This window comes from Corvus cornix, chromosome Z, assembly GCF_000738735.6.
Source record: "Corvus cornix cornix isolate S_Up_H32 chromosome Z, ASM73873v5, whole genome shotgun sequence".
Classification (NCBI taxonomy): Eukaryota; Metazoa; Chordata; class Aves; order Passeriformes; family Corvidae; genus Corvus; species Corvus cornix.
The window spans coordinates 45,466,408-45,488,884 of record NC_046357.1 but is presented as its reverse complement, the minus strand read 5'-3'; the positions used below and the strand labels follow the sequence as shown (position 1 = coordinate 45,488,884).

The 22,477-nt window shown below is 36.4% G+C and overlaps 1 protein-coding gene across 5 annotated transcripts in view; it reads right to left on the bottom strand.

Moving 5' to 3' along the window:
- Nucleotides 1–22,477, bottom strand: part of KCNN2 (potassium calcium-activated channel subfamily N member 2) — a 72,758-nt gene that overhangs the window by 24,191 nt on the left and 26,090 nt on the right. For 3 of the 5 annotated variants that reach the window (XM_039567206.1, XM_039567207.1, XM_039567211.1), the window contains exons 5-6: nucleotides 12,571–12,609; nucleotides 2,432–2,573 (exon numbers count right to left, since the gene is read on the bottom strand). In XM_039567206.1, coding sequence (XP_039423140.1) covers nucleotides 2,432–2,573; nucleotides 12,571–12,609 — 181 coding nt within the window. The remainder of the gene's footprint in view (nucleotides 1–2,431; nucleotides 2,574–12,570; nucleotides 12,610–22,477) is intronic. The other 2 variants (XM_039567208.1, XM_039567210.1) reach the window with 1 other exon arrangement.

Below are 22,477 nucleotides of genomic sequence, written 5' to 3'. Positions count from 1 at the left end.
TTTCCATTGCACAGAAAGCAATTCCTAAGGCAGAAGTGGCAGGACAGACAGGGCACCCGGGCCCTTCCTTCATAGGGATCAAGACACCAAAGGAGGCTTCCATGGGCACCAGTTCCACAAAGCCAATCTTAACTCTTCAGTGGTCTGTATAACTACTCTGGTATTCACAAGTACTTCTATTTATTCCCCCTTCCATCCTGAGCAAATACTCAGTGGTATTTGGTATTGATCACACAATCCAGCAACGTATTTGCTGCTTCAGATGCTAGGGAATTACACTTTACCTCTCAAAATCAAATATACACTTTTATTTTACTACATCCATTCAACCATTACCCTTGTGTATCTTTCAATTAGACCACCAATTGGTCCTACTGAAATAATAATCACTAGGTCTGCTCTTTTAGGATCTATATTTTCCACAACGAACATTAATTAGTTACTGTACAAGTTTCAGAAGAGTAATTGGTTTTAAAGAATGATATTCAAGACCTGTAAGTTTTTTGGTATTGCAGGTTAGGCTAGAAGAGAGTTCATTATTATATTCACTGTGTCATACTCCATAATGCGCAGATCCTTTACAAAAACAAAACAAAACAAAACAAAAAGCAACCCCCCCAAAACCCAGAGTAATTTCAGCATCTGACTTTTCCCCATTGTTCCATTTTTCTTCTCAAAGATGACATAAATGTGAGCAGTGGTGAGGCTTTCACTATTGTTTTATCTATCGTAACACAGCAGCTAACTGGCTCATTTTTTTGTTAAAAATGCTTTCTGTCTCTGGAGATGTTTATCCCAAATTCATTACCACGACATCCTGATTGGAGCCTTTGTTCTTCCAAAGCAGCTGCAGAATTTATAATCACTAAAAAAACCCAATTAGAGACATGAAGGTATCATCCACACATTTTACAAGTCTACCAGTTGTGAAAAAGAGATGCCAGTGTGTGAAAATGATGTGTATAAATCCATGCTTGAGTTTTTCAAGGAAGCAATGGAAGCGACTCCATATCAGGATTCTGTCCTCATTCTACAATCCCTGCACTGCAAGGTGGCAATAAACACGGATCTCCATCTCTTTCCCTAGTGAATTTATGACCACATTTCATTCTCTCTGGCGTCAATACCCAACACAAGAAGAGGAGTAAAGGCAAATACCCTGGAAGACGGCAGATTTGCGCTCACCCAACAGCTCCTAAAAAAGCCTACTGAGTCATTCCTCTGCTTTTAGCCTGTACCTTCCAACTCCACTCCAAACTTTGTATTTAAGGAGATATGCATTTGCCACCTTTTGCAAAATTTATTGGAAGCCTTTATCAATAAAGGTCAAAGACCTGAAATCTATCAGGTGTTTTTAATTTTTTTTTTTTTTAAGCATTTGTAAAAAAATCCTTAAACATTACAAAAAAAAGTCCATTTTACTCTCTGGACATAAAATATACACTGATTATAAATTAAGATTTTACCAACATATCTACTCAAAAAGGGCAATGATTTGATAGCATTTGCTTTCAGCCATAATCCCAATATAGCTGTTTTAACACAGGTACATATTGGAACTGCATGACTTATAATCAATGGCAAAAATTCAGAAGCAAGTATGTATCTTGTTGTTACATACAGTACATATAAGACAATCATTCAGCCTTTCTCATTCACAGGGGCATTTACACAGAAGTTGATAGAAATAAGAGTGGCAGAATCCAGAACTTGTCTACATCTAATTTGCTGTAGATCTTTGTAAATTTCCCCAGCATTACAATTCATTGCCTTACTCCCTACCCAACTTTGATCAAATGGTGCAGTACAAAAAAATTAAAACCGGACATGAAATACACTTAATAAATATATACTGAGTATGCATGACCTAACAATTCCTGCAAAAAAAAGAGCAAAAGCTCTTACTGCGCAAATTGCACAACATAACTCCAATTAAAGTAATGGAATGCTATAAATAATAGGTTATTAGACTTGTAAGAAATAGAGTAGAAAACTATGCTCAAACAAAATACTTTCAAGAGTTTAGCCACCATCATGTCTCTTTGTGAATAACTTAATTTTAAGAAACAAAAGTAAGAACTGAAGATCCATTATTAGTACTGGTCCAATTACACATGCTCAAAGATGATTAAGATGGTATGATACCTTAACATTTAATGAAAGACTTTACTGAGATTTCTGAAGCTATGAATTATGTCGGGTGGAATTTGTTTCTCTGTATTTGCTTACACTGCTACTAAATTTTTGCCTAAAAAACCCAAAAACTCCATTTCATTACCATGAGTGAAGGACTATGGGGATGGTCTGATTAAGCATACACTCTGCAAGCCAGCAGATAAATATTTCTTTATGACTACCAAAAGTTTTGAGATTAATTGCAAACGAATAACAGCAAACGTAATCTCATAATCCAATTAATAAATTCACTCACCATGATTCCAGTAAGTAAACAGACTCCTTTTCCACAGTATGTATTTGGTACCATATCCCCATATCCAATGGATAGAAAAGTTATTGAAATCAACCACATTGCTCCAAGGAAGTTGCTAGTAACATCCTGTTGGTCATGGTATCTGAAAATAAGAAGAAAACAATTTCTTTATCATGAAAACATTTATTAAACTATTGTGCTCTCAGAAAAAAATTGCATTAACTGGTCATACAACCATTTTTGCATACAATCTCATTTTAAAAGCAGCTGTAAGGAATTAAACATAACTCAAATACAATTACATCAGCAGTAAAGAATCAGTAGGTATAAAAATAGCCCCACCAGTAGAGACACTCGTGATGGTTTATAATTCAGTATTTTGTTATTATCAGTAAAATAGCAGAAATCTCTTTGTTTTTAGTAGAATCTCTTCACCGGGGCTACAGATCCTGGTAATACTCTGCAGTAGCATACAACACCAGTCTACTGGTGTCTGCTGCGGTCTGAGGCAAATATGAGAGTCAGAAAGGTTGTGTGCAGAACCAGACAGCAGAGTACATCTTTATCTCCTTGTCCTAAACACAAGTCTATGACCAGAAATCCAGTCCTGAGCTAACATGTAAATGCTGACTTAGACAACCTATGGTCTTCCCTCTCCTTCTTCAAGTTCAAGGTGAATAAAAAAGAATGCCATTGTATTTCTCACCATCAAAAGATATTTACCGTAAATCTAGCAAAAACACCCTTTAGTGTTAAGTCAGCTATTATGTGAAATTTCATGATGTGCCATTTGTTGACTTAGTTTCAGTATTTTAGAGGAATATGTTCATTTTTTCCCTTCAAAAACCCCCCAAGTTCAGATTAATAATATTGTCCTCACATGACATATATACCTAATAGAATGTGAAGATATATTTTAGGTCTAAAAACCTGTTGTCACTATTTACTCTGTGGTGGGAAAAGAAATGCCTAACAGCCTAAAGTAGGTGGAATTTTGCTCCCTGGACAGAGCAGCTCTGCCACAGAGACTAATTGCAGCAGCCACTGCAGACTCAAGGTTGCCATCACCCCTGCAGCTTCTGTGAAGCCTCAAGCTACCTATATGCTGTAAGATTGCCCAAGGGTATTATTTTAGCCAGTCCTTAAATCCGTTTCTCACAGGGGGTCACAGAGGGCCATATATGAATTTGTTCACAAATCCGTAAACAACCAGCTTCCCACAACTGAAATAACTGCTTCTGTTTCCCTCCTTTCCGGACCTCAGTCTCCGTGACGGAGCAAGAATGCAGAGCAAGCACGCAGGCACTCTCAGGAAATTCCCTATTCTCTCACTTGTAAGATATTCACTATAAATGTCTGTAAAATGCTATCTTCAAAGTACCACCTATGCTCCAATGATTACAACAACATAAAAGCTCTTTGACTGCCAGAAACTACAGCAATCACTCTAATCAAGTCTGTTCCACACTTCACCTGTATTTTCCTCTCTCCTGGTGTCAGTGTTGTCTCTCACATACTTTATGTATGCCTTTGAAGTTTTTTTGTTCTGCCTAGAACAAAGCCTGGAACAATTTAGTAAAAGCCCATATTTGGAGGTCCTAAGGGCACAAAAAATGATAACCACAACAGCAAAAAGAGTAAAAAAAACCAAACAGCAGACTTGATTTAACTCATGACCACAGAGCTTTGCATAGCAAAACACAGTCTGACATTGTTTTTTTTCTAGACTGCACTACGTATTATGGATTTTAGTCTCCACTTAACAAACATAGCAAGTAACAGCTGTGAAATATAGGGACACAGAGAGACAAACACAGTCGTTCCATCCAGGAAGCAAGAAGAAAGCCTGCGTACCTATCATGCTAATCCCTACAGAGTATCAAGTAAGAGATATGATCCATAGGGTCTGGATGAGCTTCACAGAGGGGCACTAAGCCACAATACATTCTTATGTTAGCAACTCAGCTAAATACTAATAAATGCTCACATAAATATTTATAATACATTTCTTTAATGCCTCTCTTTGGATTTTGAACCTGGCCATTTCCATGCTTCATACAAATCACTAAGTTGCAGAAATAACTAACCCATCGGGAATGCCAAAACTTCTTTCTTAAGCCTTGAACAATGTGGGGAAGAGATAATGGGAGTCTTTATCCACTTATCCTCCTTCACCTATGTCAGAAAACATACAAGCCAACCTACAAAAAGATTCTTTAAAGAAGGTGACATAAAGTTAAATTTTAAAAAGCTCATCAGAAGTTTTTCAAGCTTCATTGGAGACATGGAGACAATTAAGGTTCCTTAGATGAACTTTTCATTAAAGCCATCTGCATCAATATGTGTCAGCACAAATCAAGGACCTGTTTAAATGTTTCCATCTTGTTAGCTCAGGCTTGCTGGATTTCCTACTCTGAATATTTCACCCAGTTATGATTTTAAAATTATAGTTCAGCAATCAAATGTCGCATGCTTAATTTAAAAATCATCACCAGTACTTATGAATGAACTTACCGTGGCTAAAAAACAAAGGCTATTTCATGTCCTCCCTATTGCTGCAACTGCTCAAGCACAGTAAAGCATGCTTAATTTACCTAATTTAATCTTTCAAAAAACCTAAAAACTTTTTCTCTTGCAACTGTACATGGAAAGTTGAAGGGCTGACTTCTCAAGTTAAAAATCTATAAGTAAAATTGAGACAATATAAAAGGGTATCACACTCATGATAATCCTACCATTTCTTTGCCAGATTTTTAGGAAGGTGGTGTAATCTTGTCTCATATTTTTACAACCTCACTTAAGATTTTTGAATCTCTGTGGTTAGCAGTTTTAGTACATGTCTATACTCTGTGGATTTTCATAAGATTACAGTTGTGTCAGCATAGATTTCCAAGTACTATACTAAGATAGGCACCACTATCAACTGGGATTCAAGCCTGAGCCAGCAAAGCCAGGGGAGTCTTCTGCTACCCTGTGTTCACAATCAGGTAGAAAATTATTACATCTGCATCAAAGGAGGAAAAGCAGTATCTTAAGAGAGTAGTATTGCAGCATCTTATTTATACAGTCATGTTAATGGCTTAAAATTAACACTAGAGGCACTTAAATTGCTTTGGGGTTTTTTTTGGGGGGGGGGGGGGGGGTGGAAGGAATCAATCTACTGCCTTTTGGCCTGCATTCAGACTTATCCCAGCATTAAAGACTGAACTTTCCATTTATGCAGGGATGGCAAAATGGACACAGCAGAAGTTAAACTTTCCCATGTTTTTCTGTAAGTGCAGCTCTAATGTGTGGCACTAGAAGCCCTGATAAAAGCCATTCCTAGCACTGTATCTTTCACTTCACAATTGGGATTATCCCCAGTAGAGCCAATTGCAATGGACATTATAAGGAGGAGAAAAGCCAACCACACCAGCACTGGAGCAGAGCTGTCTCACTCACTGTCAGTCATCATAAGCCACTGCAAACATCTCCTCATCCCAGCTGGACTGTGAAAGACAGCTCGGATGTAACACATTCCAATATTCAACTGTAGTTTTCCTAAACTATCCATTCACTCTATAGCTGAGACTTCTGAAATCTGACAGGAAAACACTTTACCATGAACCACTAGGAAACCTGAAAGCTCAGAAAATAAAGAAAAGGAAACAAAGATTTCCTTTCAGTGACAAGTTTCACACAAAACAGAATTTTGTCATTACCAACCAAATTCCAAAACAGAAGATTTGTCGCCATTAATTTTTATTTTGATAAAGGTTTTAATTTTTATAAATATTTTTATTTTTAAAATTAGAGTCACTAAAAATACAGTCATGTAAATATTTAAAGCCCACTATTCTTAGTCAGTAAAAACTTGCATTAGAAAGATAATGAGTCATTTGAAGATAAGAACTAGTATTTAACTGTATTAAAACTGCATCTGTATACAGTTTGACTTTCTTGATTACTCCCAGCCTCACAAGGCAGCAGGATAAAGGGTCATTTAGAAAAGCTATGTATTCCTGCAGTGTACAAAAATCATTGGCTGAAGTCACACAGGCGTAAGAATTATTTATCACGCTCCTTTTCTAATAAGGAATATGTCAGCAGGCAGGCAGCTGGAACACACTATTCACCAGGCAATCATCATCCTGTGAAACACCACCATCCAGTTCTCACCATTCAGCATATATAATTCTTGAAACCACTCTAATTTAAACCAAAAACAGCTGAATGATTATATTTGTGAAAAAATAGCATGGCTCAATTCCTTCTCAAGCTAAACTGAGTGGGAGTTTTACAACTCATCTCAGAAAAATATAAATACATTCCTCAGGCGACAATACTTCAGTGGCTTTGTTTGTCAAAGAAATATTTCAGATTCTTTATCAAACAGCAGTCCCTTTCTTCTGCTTTCACTATTGGTATGAAGATTTTCAGTACTGCTTCCCTTTCCTGTTTGTATGTGATGAAGTTTCATGTCATTGGTAGAACATCTGCTTTTTAGCTGCACATAATTATCACACATTCACATCTGGACATCTAAGACATTCATCTTAAAAAGAGATTAATAAGAAGTAATCAAGTATAACATTAAGCTTGACCACTGGTGCATTAATTCACAGTTAGCAGCTTCAATTCAGTTTCTCTTGCCTCCATGAACAGCCTCTGATAACTTTGCTATCTTTGGTTTTGCCTTCTTGAACAAGTCAAGGAAAGAACTAAAAATGATTGAAAACATGACCCGTTCTGTAGGGAAGAAAATGGCCTGCTTTTACCATAATCATGAAGAAACTCCTGGCAATGGCAATTCAGGCTGAGTTTTTTCCTGTCAAACCTTAAAATCTTTTAGACTATTAACAGCTGGAAAGAGGCTCATCCTATTAAATCAGAAACTTGTCAAGACTGTTGAGACTCTGATTGATCTAACCAGCTACTAGAGCTCCCCCACAGTATCAGACCATTCTGTTACTAAATGCCGTTTTAGTCTTAGTTAGATGGTTAGTACTGCCAGCTTTTTATCTCTGATGATAACAGACATGTCTTTGTATTCCTTCTCCCTTCCTCCTGTTTAAAAGAAAGGAAAAAAGAAATCCATAATGGCACATGGAACAGTGGGGCTGACTCCAAATATAATGAAGTCAATGGAAGAAATTTTGCATGCCCTAATGGGCTTAGGATCAGGAAGGCAGCTTGGAAAAATGTATGCCAATCCTTATCTTTTTTCTAACACATCTGTTGATGTCCCCCAAATATTTATGAAGAGCAGCAAAAATGTTCTTGTCACAATAACTGCTTAATGAAAGTACAAATACCACACCAAATGCCTGCATTTCAAACAGACTGCCTCACAACAGTAGCAGTTGTGAACCCTATCAAAAATAATGGGTTAGAGTCAGCTGACTGGATTGCTTCTACCATGGCCAAAAATGTTAATGATTTTTCTGCTAAGTGCATTTTCAGGCTATTTACAGAAAGCTAATAAAACCAAGAAAAGTGAATTATTCTATGTAATTAGCCTAAGTTATTATGTTAGCTAAAATGGATGCAAAATATAAACTAAAAGAAAACAACAGGACAGAGGAGAGAGAAATCAACACAAAATGAGAAGGGTGAGATAGTATGTTTTAAGAAATTTTATCACTGTTTTTGAATACAAATTACGGTTTAAGAGTAAGAGTGAAGACAGAAAATTACTAAAACCCCTAGCTGCTATCATATACCCACCCATCAATGCTTGAGCAACAGATACCCTACCAGTACAGAAATAAGGACTAGTTGTCTTTTATAATAAGGGTGTCAAGCTTTTATTTGTCCCTCACTGATGGAGGCCTGGTGCTGTAGAGGATTGATGCTGTGCTAAATCAGTATACTTCTCTGCAGCTGGAGTAGATGGGAGGATTTTCCATCTTTCCAAGAGAAGCCATTGACCTACAAGCAAAAAGGTTGCTGAAGCTTCTTAGAAGTACCTGACTTTTTTTTTTTTTTAAATGTGCTTTCAATAATAGTGTAAGAGTGTTAAGGAGAATCTGTTGAATAAATTCTGTAAGCATTGGGAAATTGGGAAAGCTTTAAATTTGTGACAGACAACAATCCACTAAAAAGATCAGAAGGAAAGACAGGAGAGTTCAGTATCAACGTACCAAAAAGTAATCCTGAGAATAAAGTGGTAGCTACTGCTTCAGAAGATCTTAGACTATATGAAAACAATAATGTGTCTTATCAAAGTTTTCAGAGAGTTTAAGGAGAAATTTTTCTCGCCTCTATTAAGAAACACACCCACCTCTCTTCAAGCCCCAGTTTTGGTACTTATCCCGCAGTACAGTAAGTATTCTTACTCCCACTGTGTTCTTTTCAGCACTTTCAAGCTATTTTGTTCCTGCAGAGGCATAACTGAAGTTGTGACTTGTTGTGACTCAGCAGAATAATGAATATTCCTAAAGCTCTTGGAAGGCTGCACAAAAAGTCCTAAAACAAACCCTTAACTCCTAGAGACCTGAATGAGCTTTGCCTACAGACATGTTTTTTAAACATATAATCTGACAGTTTTGAAATACAATCAGGTTCACCATGCCTAAACATGGCTCATTTTAATAAAATGTACCCAACAGAACAGAAAGTATGGCAAGTAGAAGCACCTTTGTGTCTCTCAGAGGTGAAAGCTGGGACTAACAGTAGCAGCTGTTACAAAGGTTCCATGACTGATTCTTCTAATTTGAAAAAACTTACATTAATTATTCTTTGTGCAAAATTTTGCTTTATCTTAAGTATTTGGACAAACACATTTTACTGTGTTCAGACCATCTTTTTCAGAAAGATCTATCTTCGTCACATTTTAGAGCATGCTCAGGAATTCAGCTTTTCTCAGCTCTGTTTCTTTACATTTGATAATATTCTGTCACCAATAAAAAAAGTTTGCACATTTCAAAGGAATGCCTTTATATTTTAAAAACTCAACTCCCTAGCCTTTCCTGGTTCCTATACACACACACCCAGACTCTGCAGAAAAACTAAGCACGCTTCATATAGCTCAAGCGCTAAGAGGCAAAATCAGGCTCTAATGGTTGGTATTAGTTGTTGGATCAGGAGCAGCAATCAGCACCAAAACAGTATGTTACGAATAAGGATGCTTATTCACAGACTTTGGCACGTGTATTACAACGTGCTCCACAATTCCATGATCATTATGTCACATTTTGTCTTCACAAAAAACATACTAGTACCTTTTCCAATGCAAACCACAACTGCTCACAGCATAAAACACCTTATTGGCATACCATTTTTAGCCTCATGTTTTTGGAAATGAAATATCATGTTTTAATTTTTCACAGCTCTCTGACAGACTCTTTCAATGAAGTTAAGTTTTTTGATACAGCTGATTATTATTTTGGTGGTCTTCACCTTCTGAGCTCTCAGCTCCCAACTTGACAGTTTGATTAGCCTGTATGCCCAAAGCTCTGGCTAAAACCCAATGAACTCAAACTCCTCTATAATGACTCATGTTTAAAAATAATTCTCTTAAATTAGACATCCAAAAATTGCGTAGTACCAAAATTTTTCATTTTACCAGAAGAGGCATGTCCCGAAGAAGCAAAACAGCCTCTTAAACGCATCAGTATCCATACAATGAAGCAACACAGAAAAAATTCTTAGTGAACAAGCAATACATCAGGCTTTCCAAAAAGCACAGGACAAATGAGCAGTTGATACTCCTTTGTTAGTTTAGCAGCTTAGTGAGGAGAGCACTGACCATGGGGAGTGAATTTGTTGTCAGGCTCTTCTCAAGCACAAAGCTGATTCACACCAGTATCTTCATGTCCCTGTTCTACCTGTTAGGATACGGGCTGTCAAAGTACCTCAGAATATGTTTTTGAAGCTACTTGAATTAAAAATTAAATTAAAAATGACTCTTTAATCCAGTGGAGAGACATGTTGTCTGAAAGGCTTAGGACAGGAGCTGAAAAAAGGAGTATGTTTGTTAAAATCCTTTACAAACCACACTTTGAACAAACATTAACTCTGCTTTGAAAGCAAAATTCAACTAATAATCCAGAAAGGACAGTGACTGCAAACACACTGACTATTAGAAATAAAATCTGAAATATCCAAGAGCTGCTCCTTCTGTAGTTCTGTGTATTATCTTTATCAGAAATTGTTCTGTAAAAGAAGCTACTATAAATATGCTGTTAATGTGATATTAAATATATGAAAACAAAAGAAGGAAACTGAAGTGACATCAGTAAGCTTGAAGGAAAACTCCTGTTTCTCTGTAGTTTTTTATCTTTTAAAATAAGAAACGCATGCATATTTCCTTTCTGCAGCCATTATTTTTTACACAGTCTAATTTCTAAAATTTGTCAATACAATAAGAAGGAATTTTATTTTTAAAACTTGCTTTAAGTTTTTGAGGTCTGCAACAGCACTGGCTAAAGCTGTGTTATGATAGAAACATGAATCATTCAAATTCAAAGAGTTTCTTAATGAGCTCTACTGTGAATCATTCATTATATTCACTGGCAACTAACTCTAACCCTTCTAAAATTTTCCCTTATCTTGCACTTTGCATTTCCTCTGGAGATATCCCGTTACTATTTTATACCTAAGCCCCTCTCAGAAGGAGGAAATATTTTTGAGATTATCTGAATCAACTGGTATCTAAAGATTCAGAAGCAGTTTTCTGAAGAAAAACTTTAGAAATAGAGGTTTTAGAAAGTAGAAATAGAATTTATCATGATAGACTTTAAATGAAACCTACCTTTATTTTTCTGATATAAAACGGCAGAACTAGGTAAAACTTAGCCTTTTATGCAGGGAGAAGACAGGAGGAGGTGAAATTATAGAGCAAAGATTATGCTGAATTCTTCAAGAAGACTTTCTGACAAACGGAGAACTCTGCAGGTATTTTTCTCTTACGGAACTAATTTCATTTATCATCACAAAACTTACTAGTTCTGTAGCTGATGTATTGCTTTCTATAAAAAGGAATGAAGTACATGCTCATGGTCATAAAGCCTGCTGGTTTGGCATTTTTTGTCCAAATTTCATTAGGATACCAGCAATTTTACCAACATATGCAAGTTCTCTAATGTAATGGACATTGGGAACAGATGACTAAAATAAAATAAAATAAAACAAAACAAAACAAAATAAAATAAAAGTAAAATGCCTATGACAATTCTCTTTCCTTTAGAACTGAAAAACAAAATACCGGATTCATCAAAATGTATGTTCTGGATAAATTGGAGAATAAAACTGGTTTAGATAGGACAGCACCTTACAAGTAAACATTTTTTTAAAATCTAGACAGAATTTACTAAGTTTGGATCAGAGCAGAAAGCTGCGGTCAGTGCAAGTTTTATTGAGTTCCTCAGAATTGGGGACCAGTTTAACATTCTGTATTGGGAACACTGCTGGAGCTATATGCTTAACTTAAATCAGATAAATTGAACTTATTGTTGATTATATTTTCATTTCTTTTATAAAAAGGAAAGACTGTATTTACAGTTTAGCTTCTGTAAGTTACACTGCTTGAAACAGATTTTACTGAGTATTTCTAAAGCCAATTCCAAACCCAAAGTCTGTGTACTTTTGAGAGTCAGCTGAAAGTTGTACCAGATCCCACTAACAGTTACTTAGTGAAGTACTGGGGACTACATTTAATGTTATGAAACATGAAGTCTAAAAATGTAACTATATATTGCTATACAGGAAATGAAACAAAGAAAGAACTTGTAACATAAATATTTTCCACTTACTTTTTATGTATGAAACTTCAGCATGAGACTGTCAATATTTAAGAAAAAAACCCAGGGTTATCCCTTTTTAATTATTGTTCTCTTCATCAAACCAATCAGAAGGCTAGAAGAATACTTTGGAGTAAATTTTTGTGATTGATGTAGAGATGTTAATTTACAGGGATTGAGAAAGGTTATCTACACAGAAGACATTCTTGTGACTCTGTTACCGTATGTCTTCCAGAGGAGTGAGTTTACATGGACCAGCTACAGGATGGACTTCTGCCACAAGGTTCTCAAGGCAAATCCAAGTGGAGAGAATACCATAAATTCATACAGGCTAGAAAAAATGTAATAGAGCTACATGTAGTACTTTACTCTGGCGATGGGAATAAAGGAACATCATCCTCATTTGCTTATACAGACCTCTGCAGTGTCACATTTGAAGACAGATGTGTTGCCCACCTAAATGTAACCAAAAAGAAAAGGCTTAGGAGACCTTCACCAAAATATATTAAATATGCTAGATGCAATTATGGTTTTCTTTGCTCTATTTTAGACATTGTCAAAATGACATTGTCCAAAATGCCTTGATATATTGTCACCAAATTCTGTAATACTGTGAATGTGAGATTATATGAAGTCTGAACCTTGTACTTTTCTCCCCCCTTTTCTCATTAAAAAGAGTAAAATCAGTTTTTCGCTTGTGATAATTTGGCGTTTTCAGTTTGTTTGCCATTTGCTTTCAGGACAGCTAACTTTTGTAGGGATCATCTCATATTAATGGCAAACATTTACCAAAAACAAAGGATCTTGTACTATTTTCTCTAAAGACCATGAACATGACAGAATCCTTTCTACTGATAAGTTTTTTTTTTTACCAAAACCATTTTGTTGCCTGATATCTTGGCCCTCATTCAAGATTTTCTGACTGCATTTTGACTGATTTCAATGAAACACTGAAGAAATAATGAAATTCTGTGCTCTGAAGGAACTTGAGCAGACAACATTTTCAGAAAAAAAAACCCTGTTACATATTTTCACTCTGTTTTTAATGGAGGGGAGTACTCTGGATGGTGTGCCAACAGAACTTACCTTTTGCACTATCTACAGTTGAAGCATGTGTCTTACAGTCTATATGTAGAACAAGCTGGAAAAGTCCTTTAATAAACCTGAAGTTATCTAATGCCTATTGTTTAGACTACTGGCAAATTCTATGTGAATCATAGATCAGATATGTGAGTTATCTATGTGACTTTCATGCTTCAACTCAGTTCTTTGGTCAAGATTTAGACAGGCAAGCACATAATCAGGGGTCATGCTTAACTAAGGATGTACACAATGGGAACAACAGCTTGGTTTCAGCATGTTTGGTTTCGAAAAGAAAGACTAAAACTAGACACTGAACTGTAAATGTTTGTCTCATTTATGTAGAGTATGGGCCCTTTATACCGAAGCATTATCTCTGAGCTACAAAACTTTAATTATAAAAATTTATAAACAAGCAAATGTTGTAGATAGATAGATGATAGATAGATAAGATAGATAGATAGATAGATAGACAGATACATAGATAGATAGATAGACAGACAGATAGATGTATACACAGCAAAATATTCCTTTAAGAGTTCAACTACATTTGAGTGTAACCTTTTGGAGAACTCAGAAAATGATGCAACTAAAGGAAAAACAATATTTCATATTTAAAAGAAAAACCCCTTGATTTTCTCTAGATTGCATCCTCTGAGTTCCAGAAAGTCAGTCATGCCTCCCCTAAAGGGGTAGAGGAGAAAGAATTCCAACTATATGGATTAAAGATCCTTGGAAAATGCAAGAGATCTATAGTCTTTCTTTTCCAGAATGTACAGCTTCAGTCAACTTGTCCTCCAGATTCTGAAGTCCTGACTGGAGACTTATGTGTGGAGCTGTGGTACAGCCACAAAGACTTCAGCAGGCTTATGTATTCTGAATACCTTTCCCAAAAGAATGAGAAAGAAAAATGCAAGCATGCAGAATTAACAACATTTCCTCTATTTTCATATCTCTCACCTCATTTCTCAGAATGAGTATTTCTAGATTGCGTCTCTACCTGTGCAATAATTTGAAACAATATAAAACATCATTACTGCCATCACACTATAGTAGAATCCTTTGCTCATTAAGTTCAAATAAATTTTGTTATTCAGAATAAGGACATCACACCAAACAATAGCAGTAAACATAATTCTCTGCATGACATAGACACAAATAGCTTAAATGACTTTGGTCAAGGTCACAACAGAATTGCAAGTTGGATTCTCTAGCTCATGCTATTTTCAACACGCAGAATACTTCTATGTAATTAAATAATGCAATCTGCCTCTAAAACAAAATTGCACTGTTTATTGCTTTTGTGACTTCACAAATTGTTTGTATATATTTAGCATACTTTTGTTGGTATAATAAAACCTTCACTCCAGTGTTCTGTACTATTAAAAATGCTACTGCCACTACCTCAATAACAGAAGAGTGCTAGGGTTGATCCTACTAAAACCATGCTAACATTATTCTAGTCTAAATTTCCTTTGAAAAGAAGTGAAAATAAACTGATAGAATGTGTAGCTCCTGGTACAGATTGTTGTGTCTCCTGCAGACACTAGATCACAGGACACGGCATCTGCTTCTTGGTCTATTATCTGTGCTAGATCTCATTTTCTAAAAATCAAGAGAAATCATACTCCACAACATCAGAAATACAATCACTGAAGGACACCAGTGTCCTGCTGAGGTACACGGACTGCGTCAGCAGGTCTTCTGCCTCCCAGCACACAAGGAACGAGCAAGGCAACTGATGTGATCTGCTTGCAAGGAACAAATACCACCCTAAAAGCAGTATTACCAAGAATTATCATGCACATTTTTTGTTAAATCCTTGTAGGCTTGGGAAAGGAAGAACTTTGATGCAGAAGGTATTACTGAGAGCTGACAAGCATCTTTGGTGTTCAATTAACTAAATGTAACATATAATTTGCCTTTGAACACCTTGGAAAGAATCTACTGCAAAAGACTGCAATTTAACATCAAAGTTTTAACAGTCAGGGTTACAATTTTAGAAGCTCATTAGTCTGAAGGTGTATCATGATTTTCTGAAACGATGAATGATTAAAAACAGAGTTAAAAAGAAAAGACATTTGGGCATGAATACTTGATCTGAAATCTCTGTTCAGTTTCAGGGAATGTTGTATCTCTGATTTCAGACTGTGAGCAGCTTTGCCAATTACATCTACTGCACTCTTTTTAGTATAAAATAATAAGAGGTCACCTTTAACTCAAGGAATTAGAACACCAAGTCTCTTCTTTCTCAAATTCAGTGAAGATACATTGTTTTTATTAGAAGGCTATTACTTAATGTGAATACTTTGCAGAGTTGTTTTCCACATGTACTACTGCCTGCCCAAAAATGTGTAGTCCAGCTCCTGAACTGACACTAAGGTCATATATATATCTTCCGGACAATTCTCAGGTCAAGCCAATTAAACTAGAATGTCTACAAACTGGTAAATTCAGGTTATTCAATAACAACAGAGAATGCAGTGACTGAAAGACATGAAATATAGATTAATGTCATCCTGAAATTAGCTACTGAAAGCAAGCCTGAAGCTTGATGGTTGCACTTCAAACAGCACCTGCACCAAAGTAAACTCCACATTCTCCCACCCCACTGCACACCCAGCAGTTGGTGTGCCATGTGCTACAAACCCACAGCCAATTTCTCCCTCAGGTGTACTGCAGACAACTACTGAATTGAAAACAAAGCAACTGACCCTGCTGACACAACCAATTATAGACAAAATACTTTCCAAGCTTGGCCGTACTTTTTGCCAGAGCTGACCAAGGGAGCAGCTTCTCCCTTTTAGAACTCATGTCTTACATCCACCCTATATGTACTAGAGAGGTGACAGCCAAAAAAGGAAAACATGCTCAGCCAAAATCCTCTTCTCCCCTCAATCAGCATTAGGTTGCAATGGGACTAAAATATTGTTTCTTCTTTCTACATAAAATTCTTCCTTTTAGCTTTTTTACAGCAGCTAAGGAAACAATGTATTTTGACTCTTTGATGCTTTGTTCCATTAAAAAAATATCCAGACCATATGGGACAGCTGAGACACAGACTGGCTCATGGTTCTTTCTGTAAACTAAGACAAAGTACTCCTGCTAAGTGTCTCCTGTGTTTATTAAAAAGATAATAGATTTTACAGATAATAATTAGGCACTGGTTAAAGTCTTATAAAAAAAAGACACTTTCATATCACAGAACTGTTAACTCCTAAATAATTTAGTAAGAGTTATTCAACCAGCACCCCTTCCTAAACTTAGATTTTTATGGCAGAAGCTAACAACTTATGAGATCAGCAGGTTACAGGTTGAACCATTTAGCTTTTGATAGCTGAGTCCCAAACTGTTAAAGACTTTTAGTCACATTTGTGTTTAACTGTTTGCTCTACTGTGCAATGATCAGAAGCTCATTACTTTGAAACTGTGCCCTGCATATCTTTCCTAGTCTGCTGTTGGGTGTTTCCTATGAAAGATACACACCAACCAAAGACACCAGAATGAAACAAAATCGAAGTTCAGCTACTGTGCTCAAGCAGCAAGATGCAAGTGTTTCATCCTATTCCAAAATGGATATGCATGAGTTAGCAATGCCTTGGGTAATAATCAATAATTTTTGCTTTAAATAAAAGGAACTATATCCCCTCTTCTTGAGAGGTATGGTCCATAACTCAAGGATTTGAGGTCATTCCCAGTGTGGAAAGCTAAAGTCCTAAAGGACAAAAAAACAAAAAACGGAGGGCCAGTCAAGCTGGTTGTTCTCACTACAGGCTGGGAGGATCATCCATCCATATCTGCAGAAAACATATCCAGAGAAAATACCACAGAAGCATGGCAAGAGGTGGGAATGCAGCAGCACATACGGAGCTGTGGATAACAGACCTTCACTGCCTAGCTCACTCTTGCATGGCCAGCGAAGTCTCTTTTGGTCTTTTACTGGGCTAGTGTCCGAATCTTTAGTCTAGTAGTCCACTAAATTCCAGCTTAACTTTTGGGTGTATTACCTACTAGTAAGTAAAAATTGCTTTGCACTCTCAAGCTGCATATACCTTGCTTGTAGAGTGTCTTTGCCCCTGCTGAAGATGCACGAATAACCTGCTGTGAGGGATCACAGCACTACATGCAAGGAAATTGAAGCACAGGTGTAATAAGTGAAAGCCCTTGGATTGCAGAGCTGCTTGTGGAAAAGCCAGGCTTTAGTATTCCAGCCTTATAGAACATCCTGATCTTTGAAAAAAAAAAGTTCATTTATTCAGTCTTACACACAACTTTCAAATCCCAGGTTTTTAAAATCTTTCTGCCTCGTACTCCAAAGCTGCCTACAGCTCAAGATATTTCTAATGCAGCCAGTCAAAGCAGGCAAAACAAATGCTATGAAACTACATTTGTATCTGCTCAAGTTTGTAAGTATCAAGATATTTTTAACGTGATCAATGGCCTACTTTATAATGTCATCAAACAAAATAAGCACCGGTGAACAATGTATCATTGCACTCCTATGCCTGGAACACACAATCTTGAAGTCTGTCATACCCACAATATAAATCCCATTCACTTTAGATTAACTGAATACTTTGTTTACACATCCAGCTGATCATGTTTGTTATAGAAGAATACATTAACATTAATATTAATAAAAATCTTCTGTTCAGCAGTTACAGATTTGATAATTCTTGTTCACGTATTACAATGTTTTTATTGTTTTAAAGACAGCATACACTGTTTTTTACTGCTATTTTCACCTGTTCAGTAGTTATTAGTAAATATTTAGTTAATTCATGGCATAAATAAAACTTTTAAAAGCACCCCCGTCACCCCCCCCCCCAAAAAAAAAAAAAAAAGCATTGCAAAACCTATTTTTAGGCCTGTATGCAATTCCTGATACTGAAACTTCAGTTCATACCCAAGGCTCATTTTAAGCTAATGCAAGCCCACCGGCTCCCACAGATTCTGCACCAGGTTTCAAACCAGGTTGTAGCCCCATGGCACTGACATCCTCTGTTTCTGTGAGTTCTTATCCTATTCAGGTACCTGCTACTCTGCAACATTTGGAGTACTTTTTACCTTCACTGCACCTTATCAGTAATTAGGGACTGGTCTCTTTTTCTGTCAAGCTTGGCAACAGAAGATACACTTAAGCCCTGTGTCACAAGCACCGTACACAAAGTACAGTACAGAGACTCAATGTTCAGTGCCAGGCTGTTCCAACCCAGCCTGAGGTGAGACTGCAGCACAGTGCTGAGCACGGTGCCTGCACACACCCGGCAGGAGCACAAATTCACTGACCCTACCAGATAGGGGACTTGGAGGTCCCACCACCAAACTGATATGAACATATATATTACCCTTTGCAAGTGAGACCACAGAGGCTCTTGCCTCAGGCTTCTCCACTTGAGGCAGAGAGTACACAGGGAAAACAAGTCAGCTAGCAGAGTGTAATTCCTGCCTGGGCAGTGTTCTTAGCACAAGCTGTCAGCACAGCCAGCATCCATCAAAACTGAACAGGCTTAAACTGCTGTATCAACACACGAAGGCATCACCTTCATCTGAACACCACTAGCCTTCAGAACTGTTTAGCTCCCTTTTCTCCTCACTAGAAGTTACTACATTTATTAGTACTGCAGTATCACATATGTAAGTGTTATTCTTGGACAGCACTGTGCTAAGCAGTGTGCAAACACAGTTCAAAGACAACCCCTGACCCAGAAGCTTGCAAACCTAAATAATCCAAGATACTTGTCCAATTCACATTGCACTGATGCCTTCAATTCTCAATTAACATACTTCAATTCAGTGAACCACTCTTGTGGAAAGCCACAGGAATTTTGCCAGTGGATTTCATTTATCACAGAACAAGGCTCAAAAAGAAATATTAGATATCAATCTGGTTTAGAGAAAAAACAACTGCAAGTAGACTCATGTTCTATTTTCTCAATCAGAAATGTTCTAGACTGATCAGCTTAAACTCTGAACTAGTACAGTATCACTGTTTTGGGAAACACAAGTGTAAATGATGACACACACACCAACATTTACTACTTCTAAGAGATGTTGCAAATCACTTACTATCTCAAGAACAGCTGTACTAAAAACTATACCTGATTTTGAACTTTTCAAGAAAAAACCTACCCCAGCAAGAAAAGCCTTTTTATGGAGACAACAACTTAAAAGGGGGAAAACACAGAAAAGGAAAATAAAGAACACATAAAATACTGAAAAGAACCTTCTCATGTTTCCCTCCATAAAACCACTAATTCCCTTAACTGTGCAATTTCACAACACTATCTATATCCTCTTACTGACCTTATAAATCTGAATTTTTAGGACTGAATTGTAAATTCCTAATAGAAGCCATCCTTCAATATCTAAGGCTAGAATTCAGTCAGCATACTGGCTGTTTATTAGCAATGAAGTAACAGCCATGGTCTATACTCCTCACTTTGCCCAAGAAGCAAAAGAAAACCAGCAGAAAAGCTTAAATTCACACTTCAGAGTGCATTTTTCAAAGACATTAAACTATTGGAGCAACAAATTCTATTTTGGAGTGAGAAGACATTGATTTTTGCTTCAGTATGACCCTATTTTATAGGGATTGCTTTTGGTGTACTGTGGCAAATAGTTTTTACTCATTTTGAAGCAAAATATTCTGAGTAGTTCAAAATGTTGGTCAAAATGGGGAGGAAAAAAAAAATTATCACATTTAAAAATATGAGGACCAGATGATGTAACTTTCGATCCAGTAATGAAATAATGATAAAAAAAATTCCATAAATTGCTTTCTTATCTGAAAGAATTTGGAGTACGTACAACCATTCTTACTGACCAGAACAAAGACTGTTCTCTTAATTATGTTTTATAGATTCAAGATTAATGAAAAAGAAAAATCTTTTTGTCCTTGAAAGCAGGTAAGTACTCATCTGTAAGTATTTTAATTCTCTTTAGACCTTTCTGTTTAGAGAAATAGTTTTCACTTTGCTCACCATTCTTGAACTATACACGAACTTTTCCACTTCATTCTCTTCTACAACTGTTATACATACAAGTCCTTTGTAAATAAAAGGGAATTTAACCTAAAAACAAGTTTTCTTCCTCTAGTTAGATTAATCTGAAGGACAGATTTTTTTTTTCTCTTTCATTAAGCAAGTAGATTTTTTTTTGCTTGTTTTTAAAATTTTTGTCTTTTGCACTCCCTTTCTCAAAGATGGGTTTGCTATTTTTGGACTAGAGAAATCCTGATCTACTTTGGCTTGATATATTTTTGTGAAGGAATGACTATATCCACTGACACCTCACCAGTTATTGCTACTTTCCATATTTATAAGGATAATTCTAATAACCTAAACAAACTGAAGAGTATATTCTTACTTATATTCTCAAAGTTCTTGTGCTGAGAATACACAAACAGCACTTTCAAAGGGAAGGAAGATATGAATTTAAAAGAACAGCAAACTCTATATGCATTAGAATAGGTGCATCTGCTTCCTCCCTTAAATGTACGTAACTGTTTTGTTTTCAAGCAGCAAAAGAACATATGATTTAGCTATTAATCCTTCTGGATACACCTAGAAAAGGAATATTTTATTTAGATCAATTGCTCTTTTTTGGATCTGGGTTATGCATATAAGACACTCCCCAATGTACTTCTGTGAATAAATTCCCTTGTTGCCTTCAGTGTATGATAAAATAATGGATGTGATGGTCTATTTGTAACTTTTTCAACAAAAATGGAAGCAGTTACATGTAGTTTTAGTTATGAATTGCTTTGAGATGTAAGTATTATAAAACAGCAACCCATCATTTACAGTTAATCTACACTCAGTGTGCAAAAACAGGAATTAAGACTGGTAGGCAGAGAACCATTCATTCACAGCACAGGTGCACGTCAGGATGATGACAGGTCATCATTGCTTATTGTTGTTTTGAATATTTAACTTTTAACATTTGCCACCACTGGAGAAACCTGACTGCCAGTAGCACATTCTACTTTCAGTGAGCCGTGAGCCAAGGGAAGGTAAAGAACCACGATAAACAGCCAGCACTGTCCATACACAAACACTATTTGATCAATTGACAGTCACGAGACTGAAAAAAGTAAAAATGATATGTCATTGTTTCTGACCTTCTGAGCGTAAAAATAGGCTTAAAATTAAATATGCAGGCATGGTTTGTTGTTGTTGGGTTTTGTTTGCTTGTTTGTTGGGGTTTATGTGGGGTTTTCTGGTTGCTTTTTTTTAAACTAAGAACAAGAATCTTCCCACTGGCACTGCAGAGAATGCTAAAAGCAATTTCCATTGGAAGGTGGCCTTGCGAATATGCATGCAACGTTGTGTCAGATAAGGTCCTCAAGACAAGCAAGAACTGGAATAGATACCAAGAGGAAATTAGATAGCTAAGAAACATTTTTTCCTTCATGAATGACAACTGAAAGTGTCAGTGTATCCACTTGCTTGTATCAAATGAACCCTTAACATTTTCCTCCCAGTTGTCATGTGTGAGCTGCTTACTGGAAACTTTGTAATGGTATCATACTTCCAAGAAATAAGACAGACATTTATTTGTAGAAAACAAAAATGAGCAGAAAGCAGAAAAGGATTTCACCATCACACACAGATGGGATTTTGTGTGTGTGTGTGTGTGCTTTTTTGTTTGAGTTTGTTTTTGTTAGAACAAGGAGAGAATACAGAGTAGAAACTGACAAGAGGAAGAAATGCTTACTAAAACAAACTGCTCAAACAGAACTTACTTCATTGCCAGAAGTTAAAGAGAGGAACAAATAGAACCAGAAATTGTGCCAAAAATGTGCTCTCTGCAGAAGAAGAAAATTCAGTTCTGTTCTCAGTTCTCCTCTGCAAGAAATGCCAGGCACATGATACGATCCGTTCTGGACATACAACAGTGCAATGTGGGCATTTGTGGTTCATATTGCTTGGTACATGGGCACTTTATACCCATGTTTGTATTCAGAAGAAAATATTATTTCTCCCTTTGTATAAAAAAAAAACAAAACCAGATAATAACAGTGGCTACCTTCCACACAACCTAGGAAAGCAGCCCACTTCTCACAGAAGAGACATTCATTCTACAGAAGAGTGAAGCAAACTTGTCAGATTCTTCAATGACTTAATGCAAAACATACTAACTTCCTTTTTTGTGAGAAGCCAAACTTTTTTTATTTTAACTGATATAAACAACTGACAACCATGCACAAATCTATTTTCAGTAACAATATATGAATGGGAAA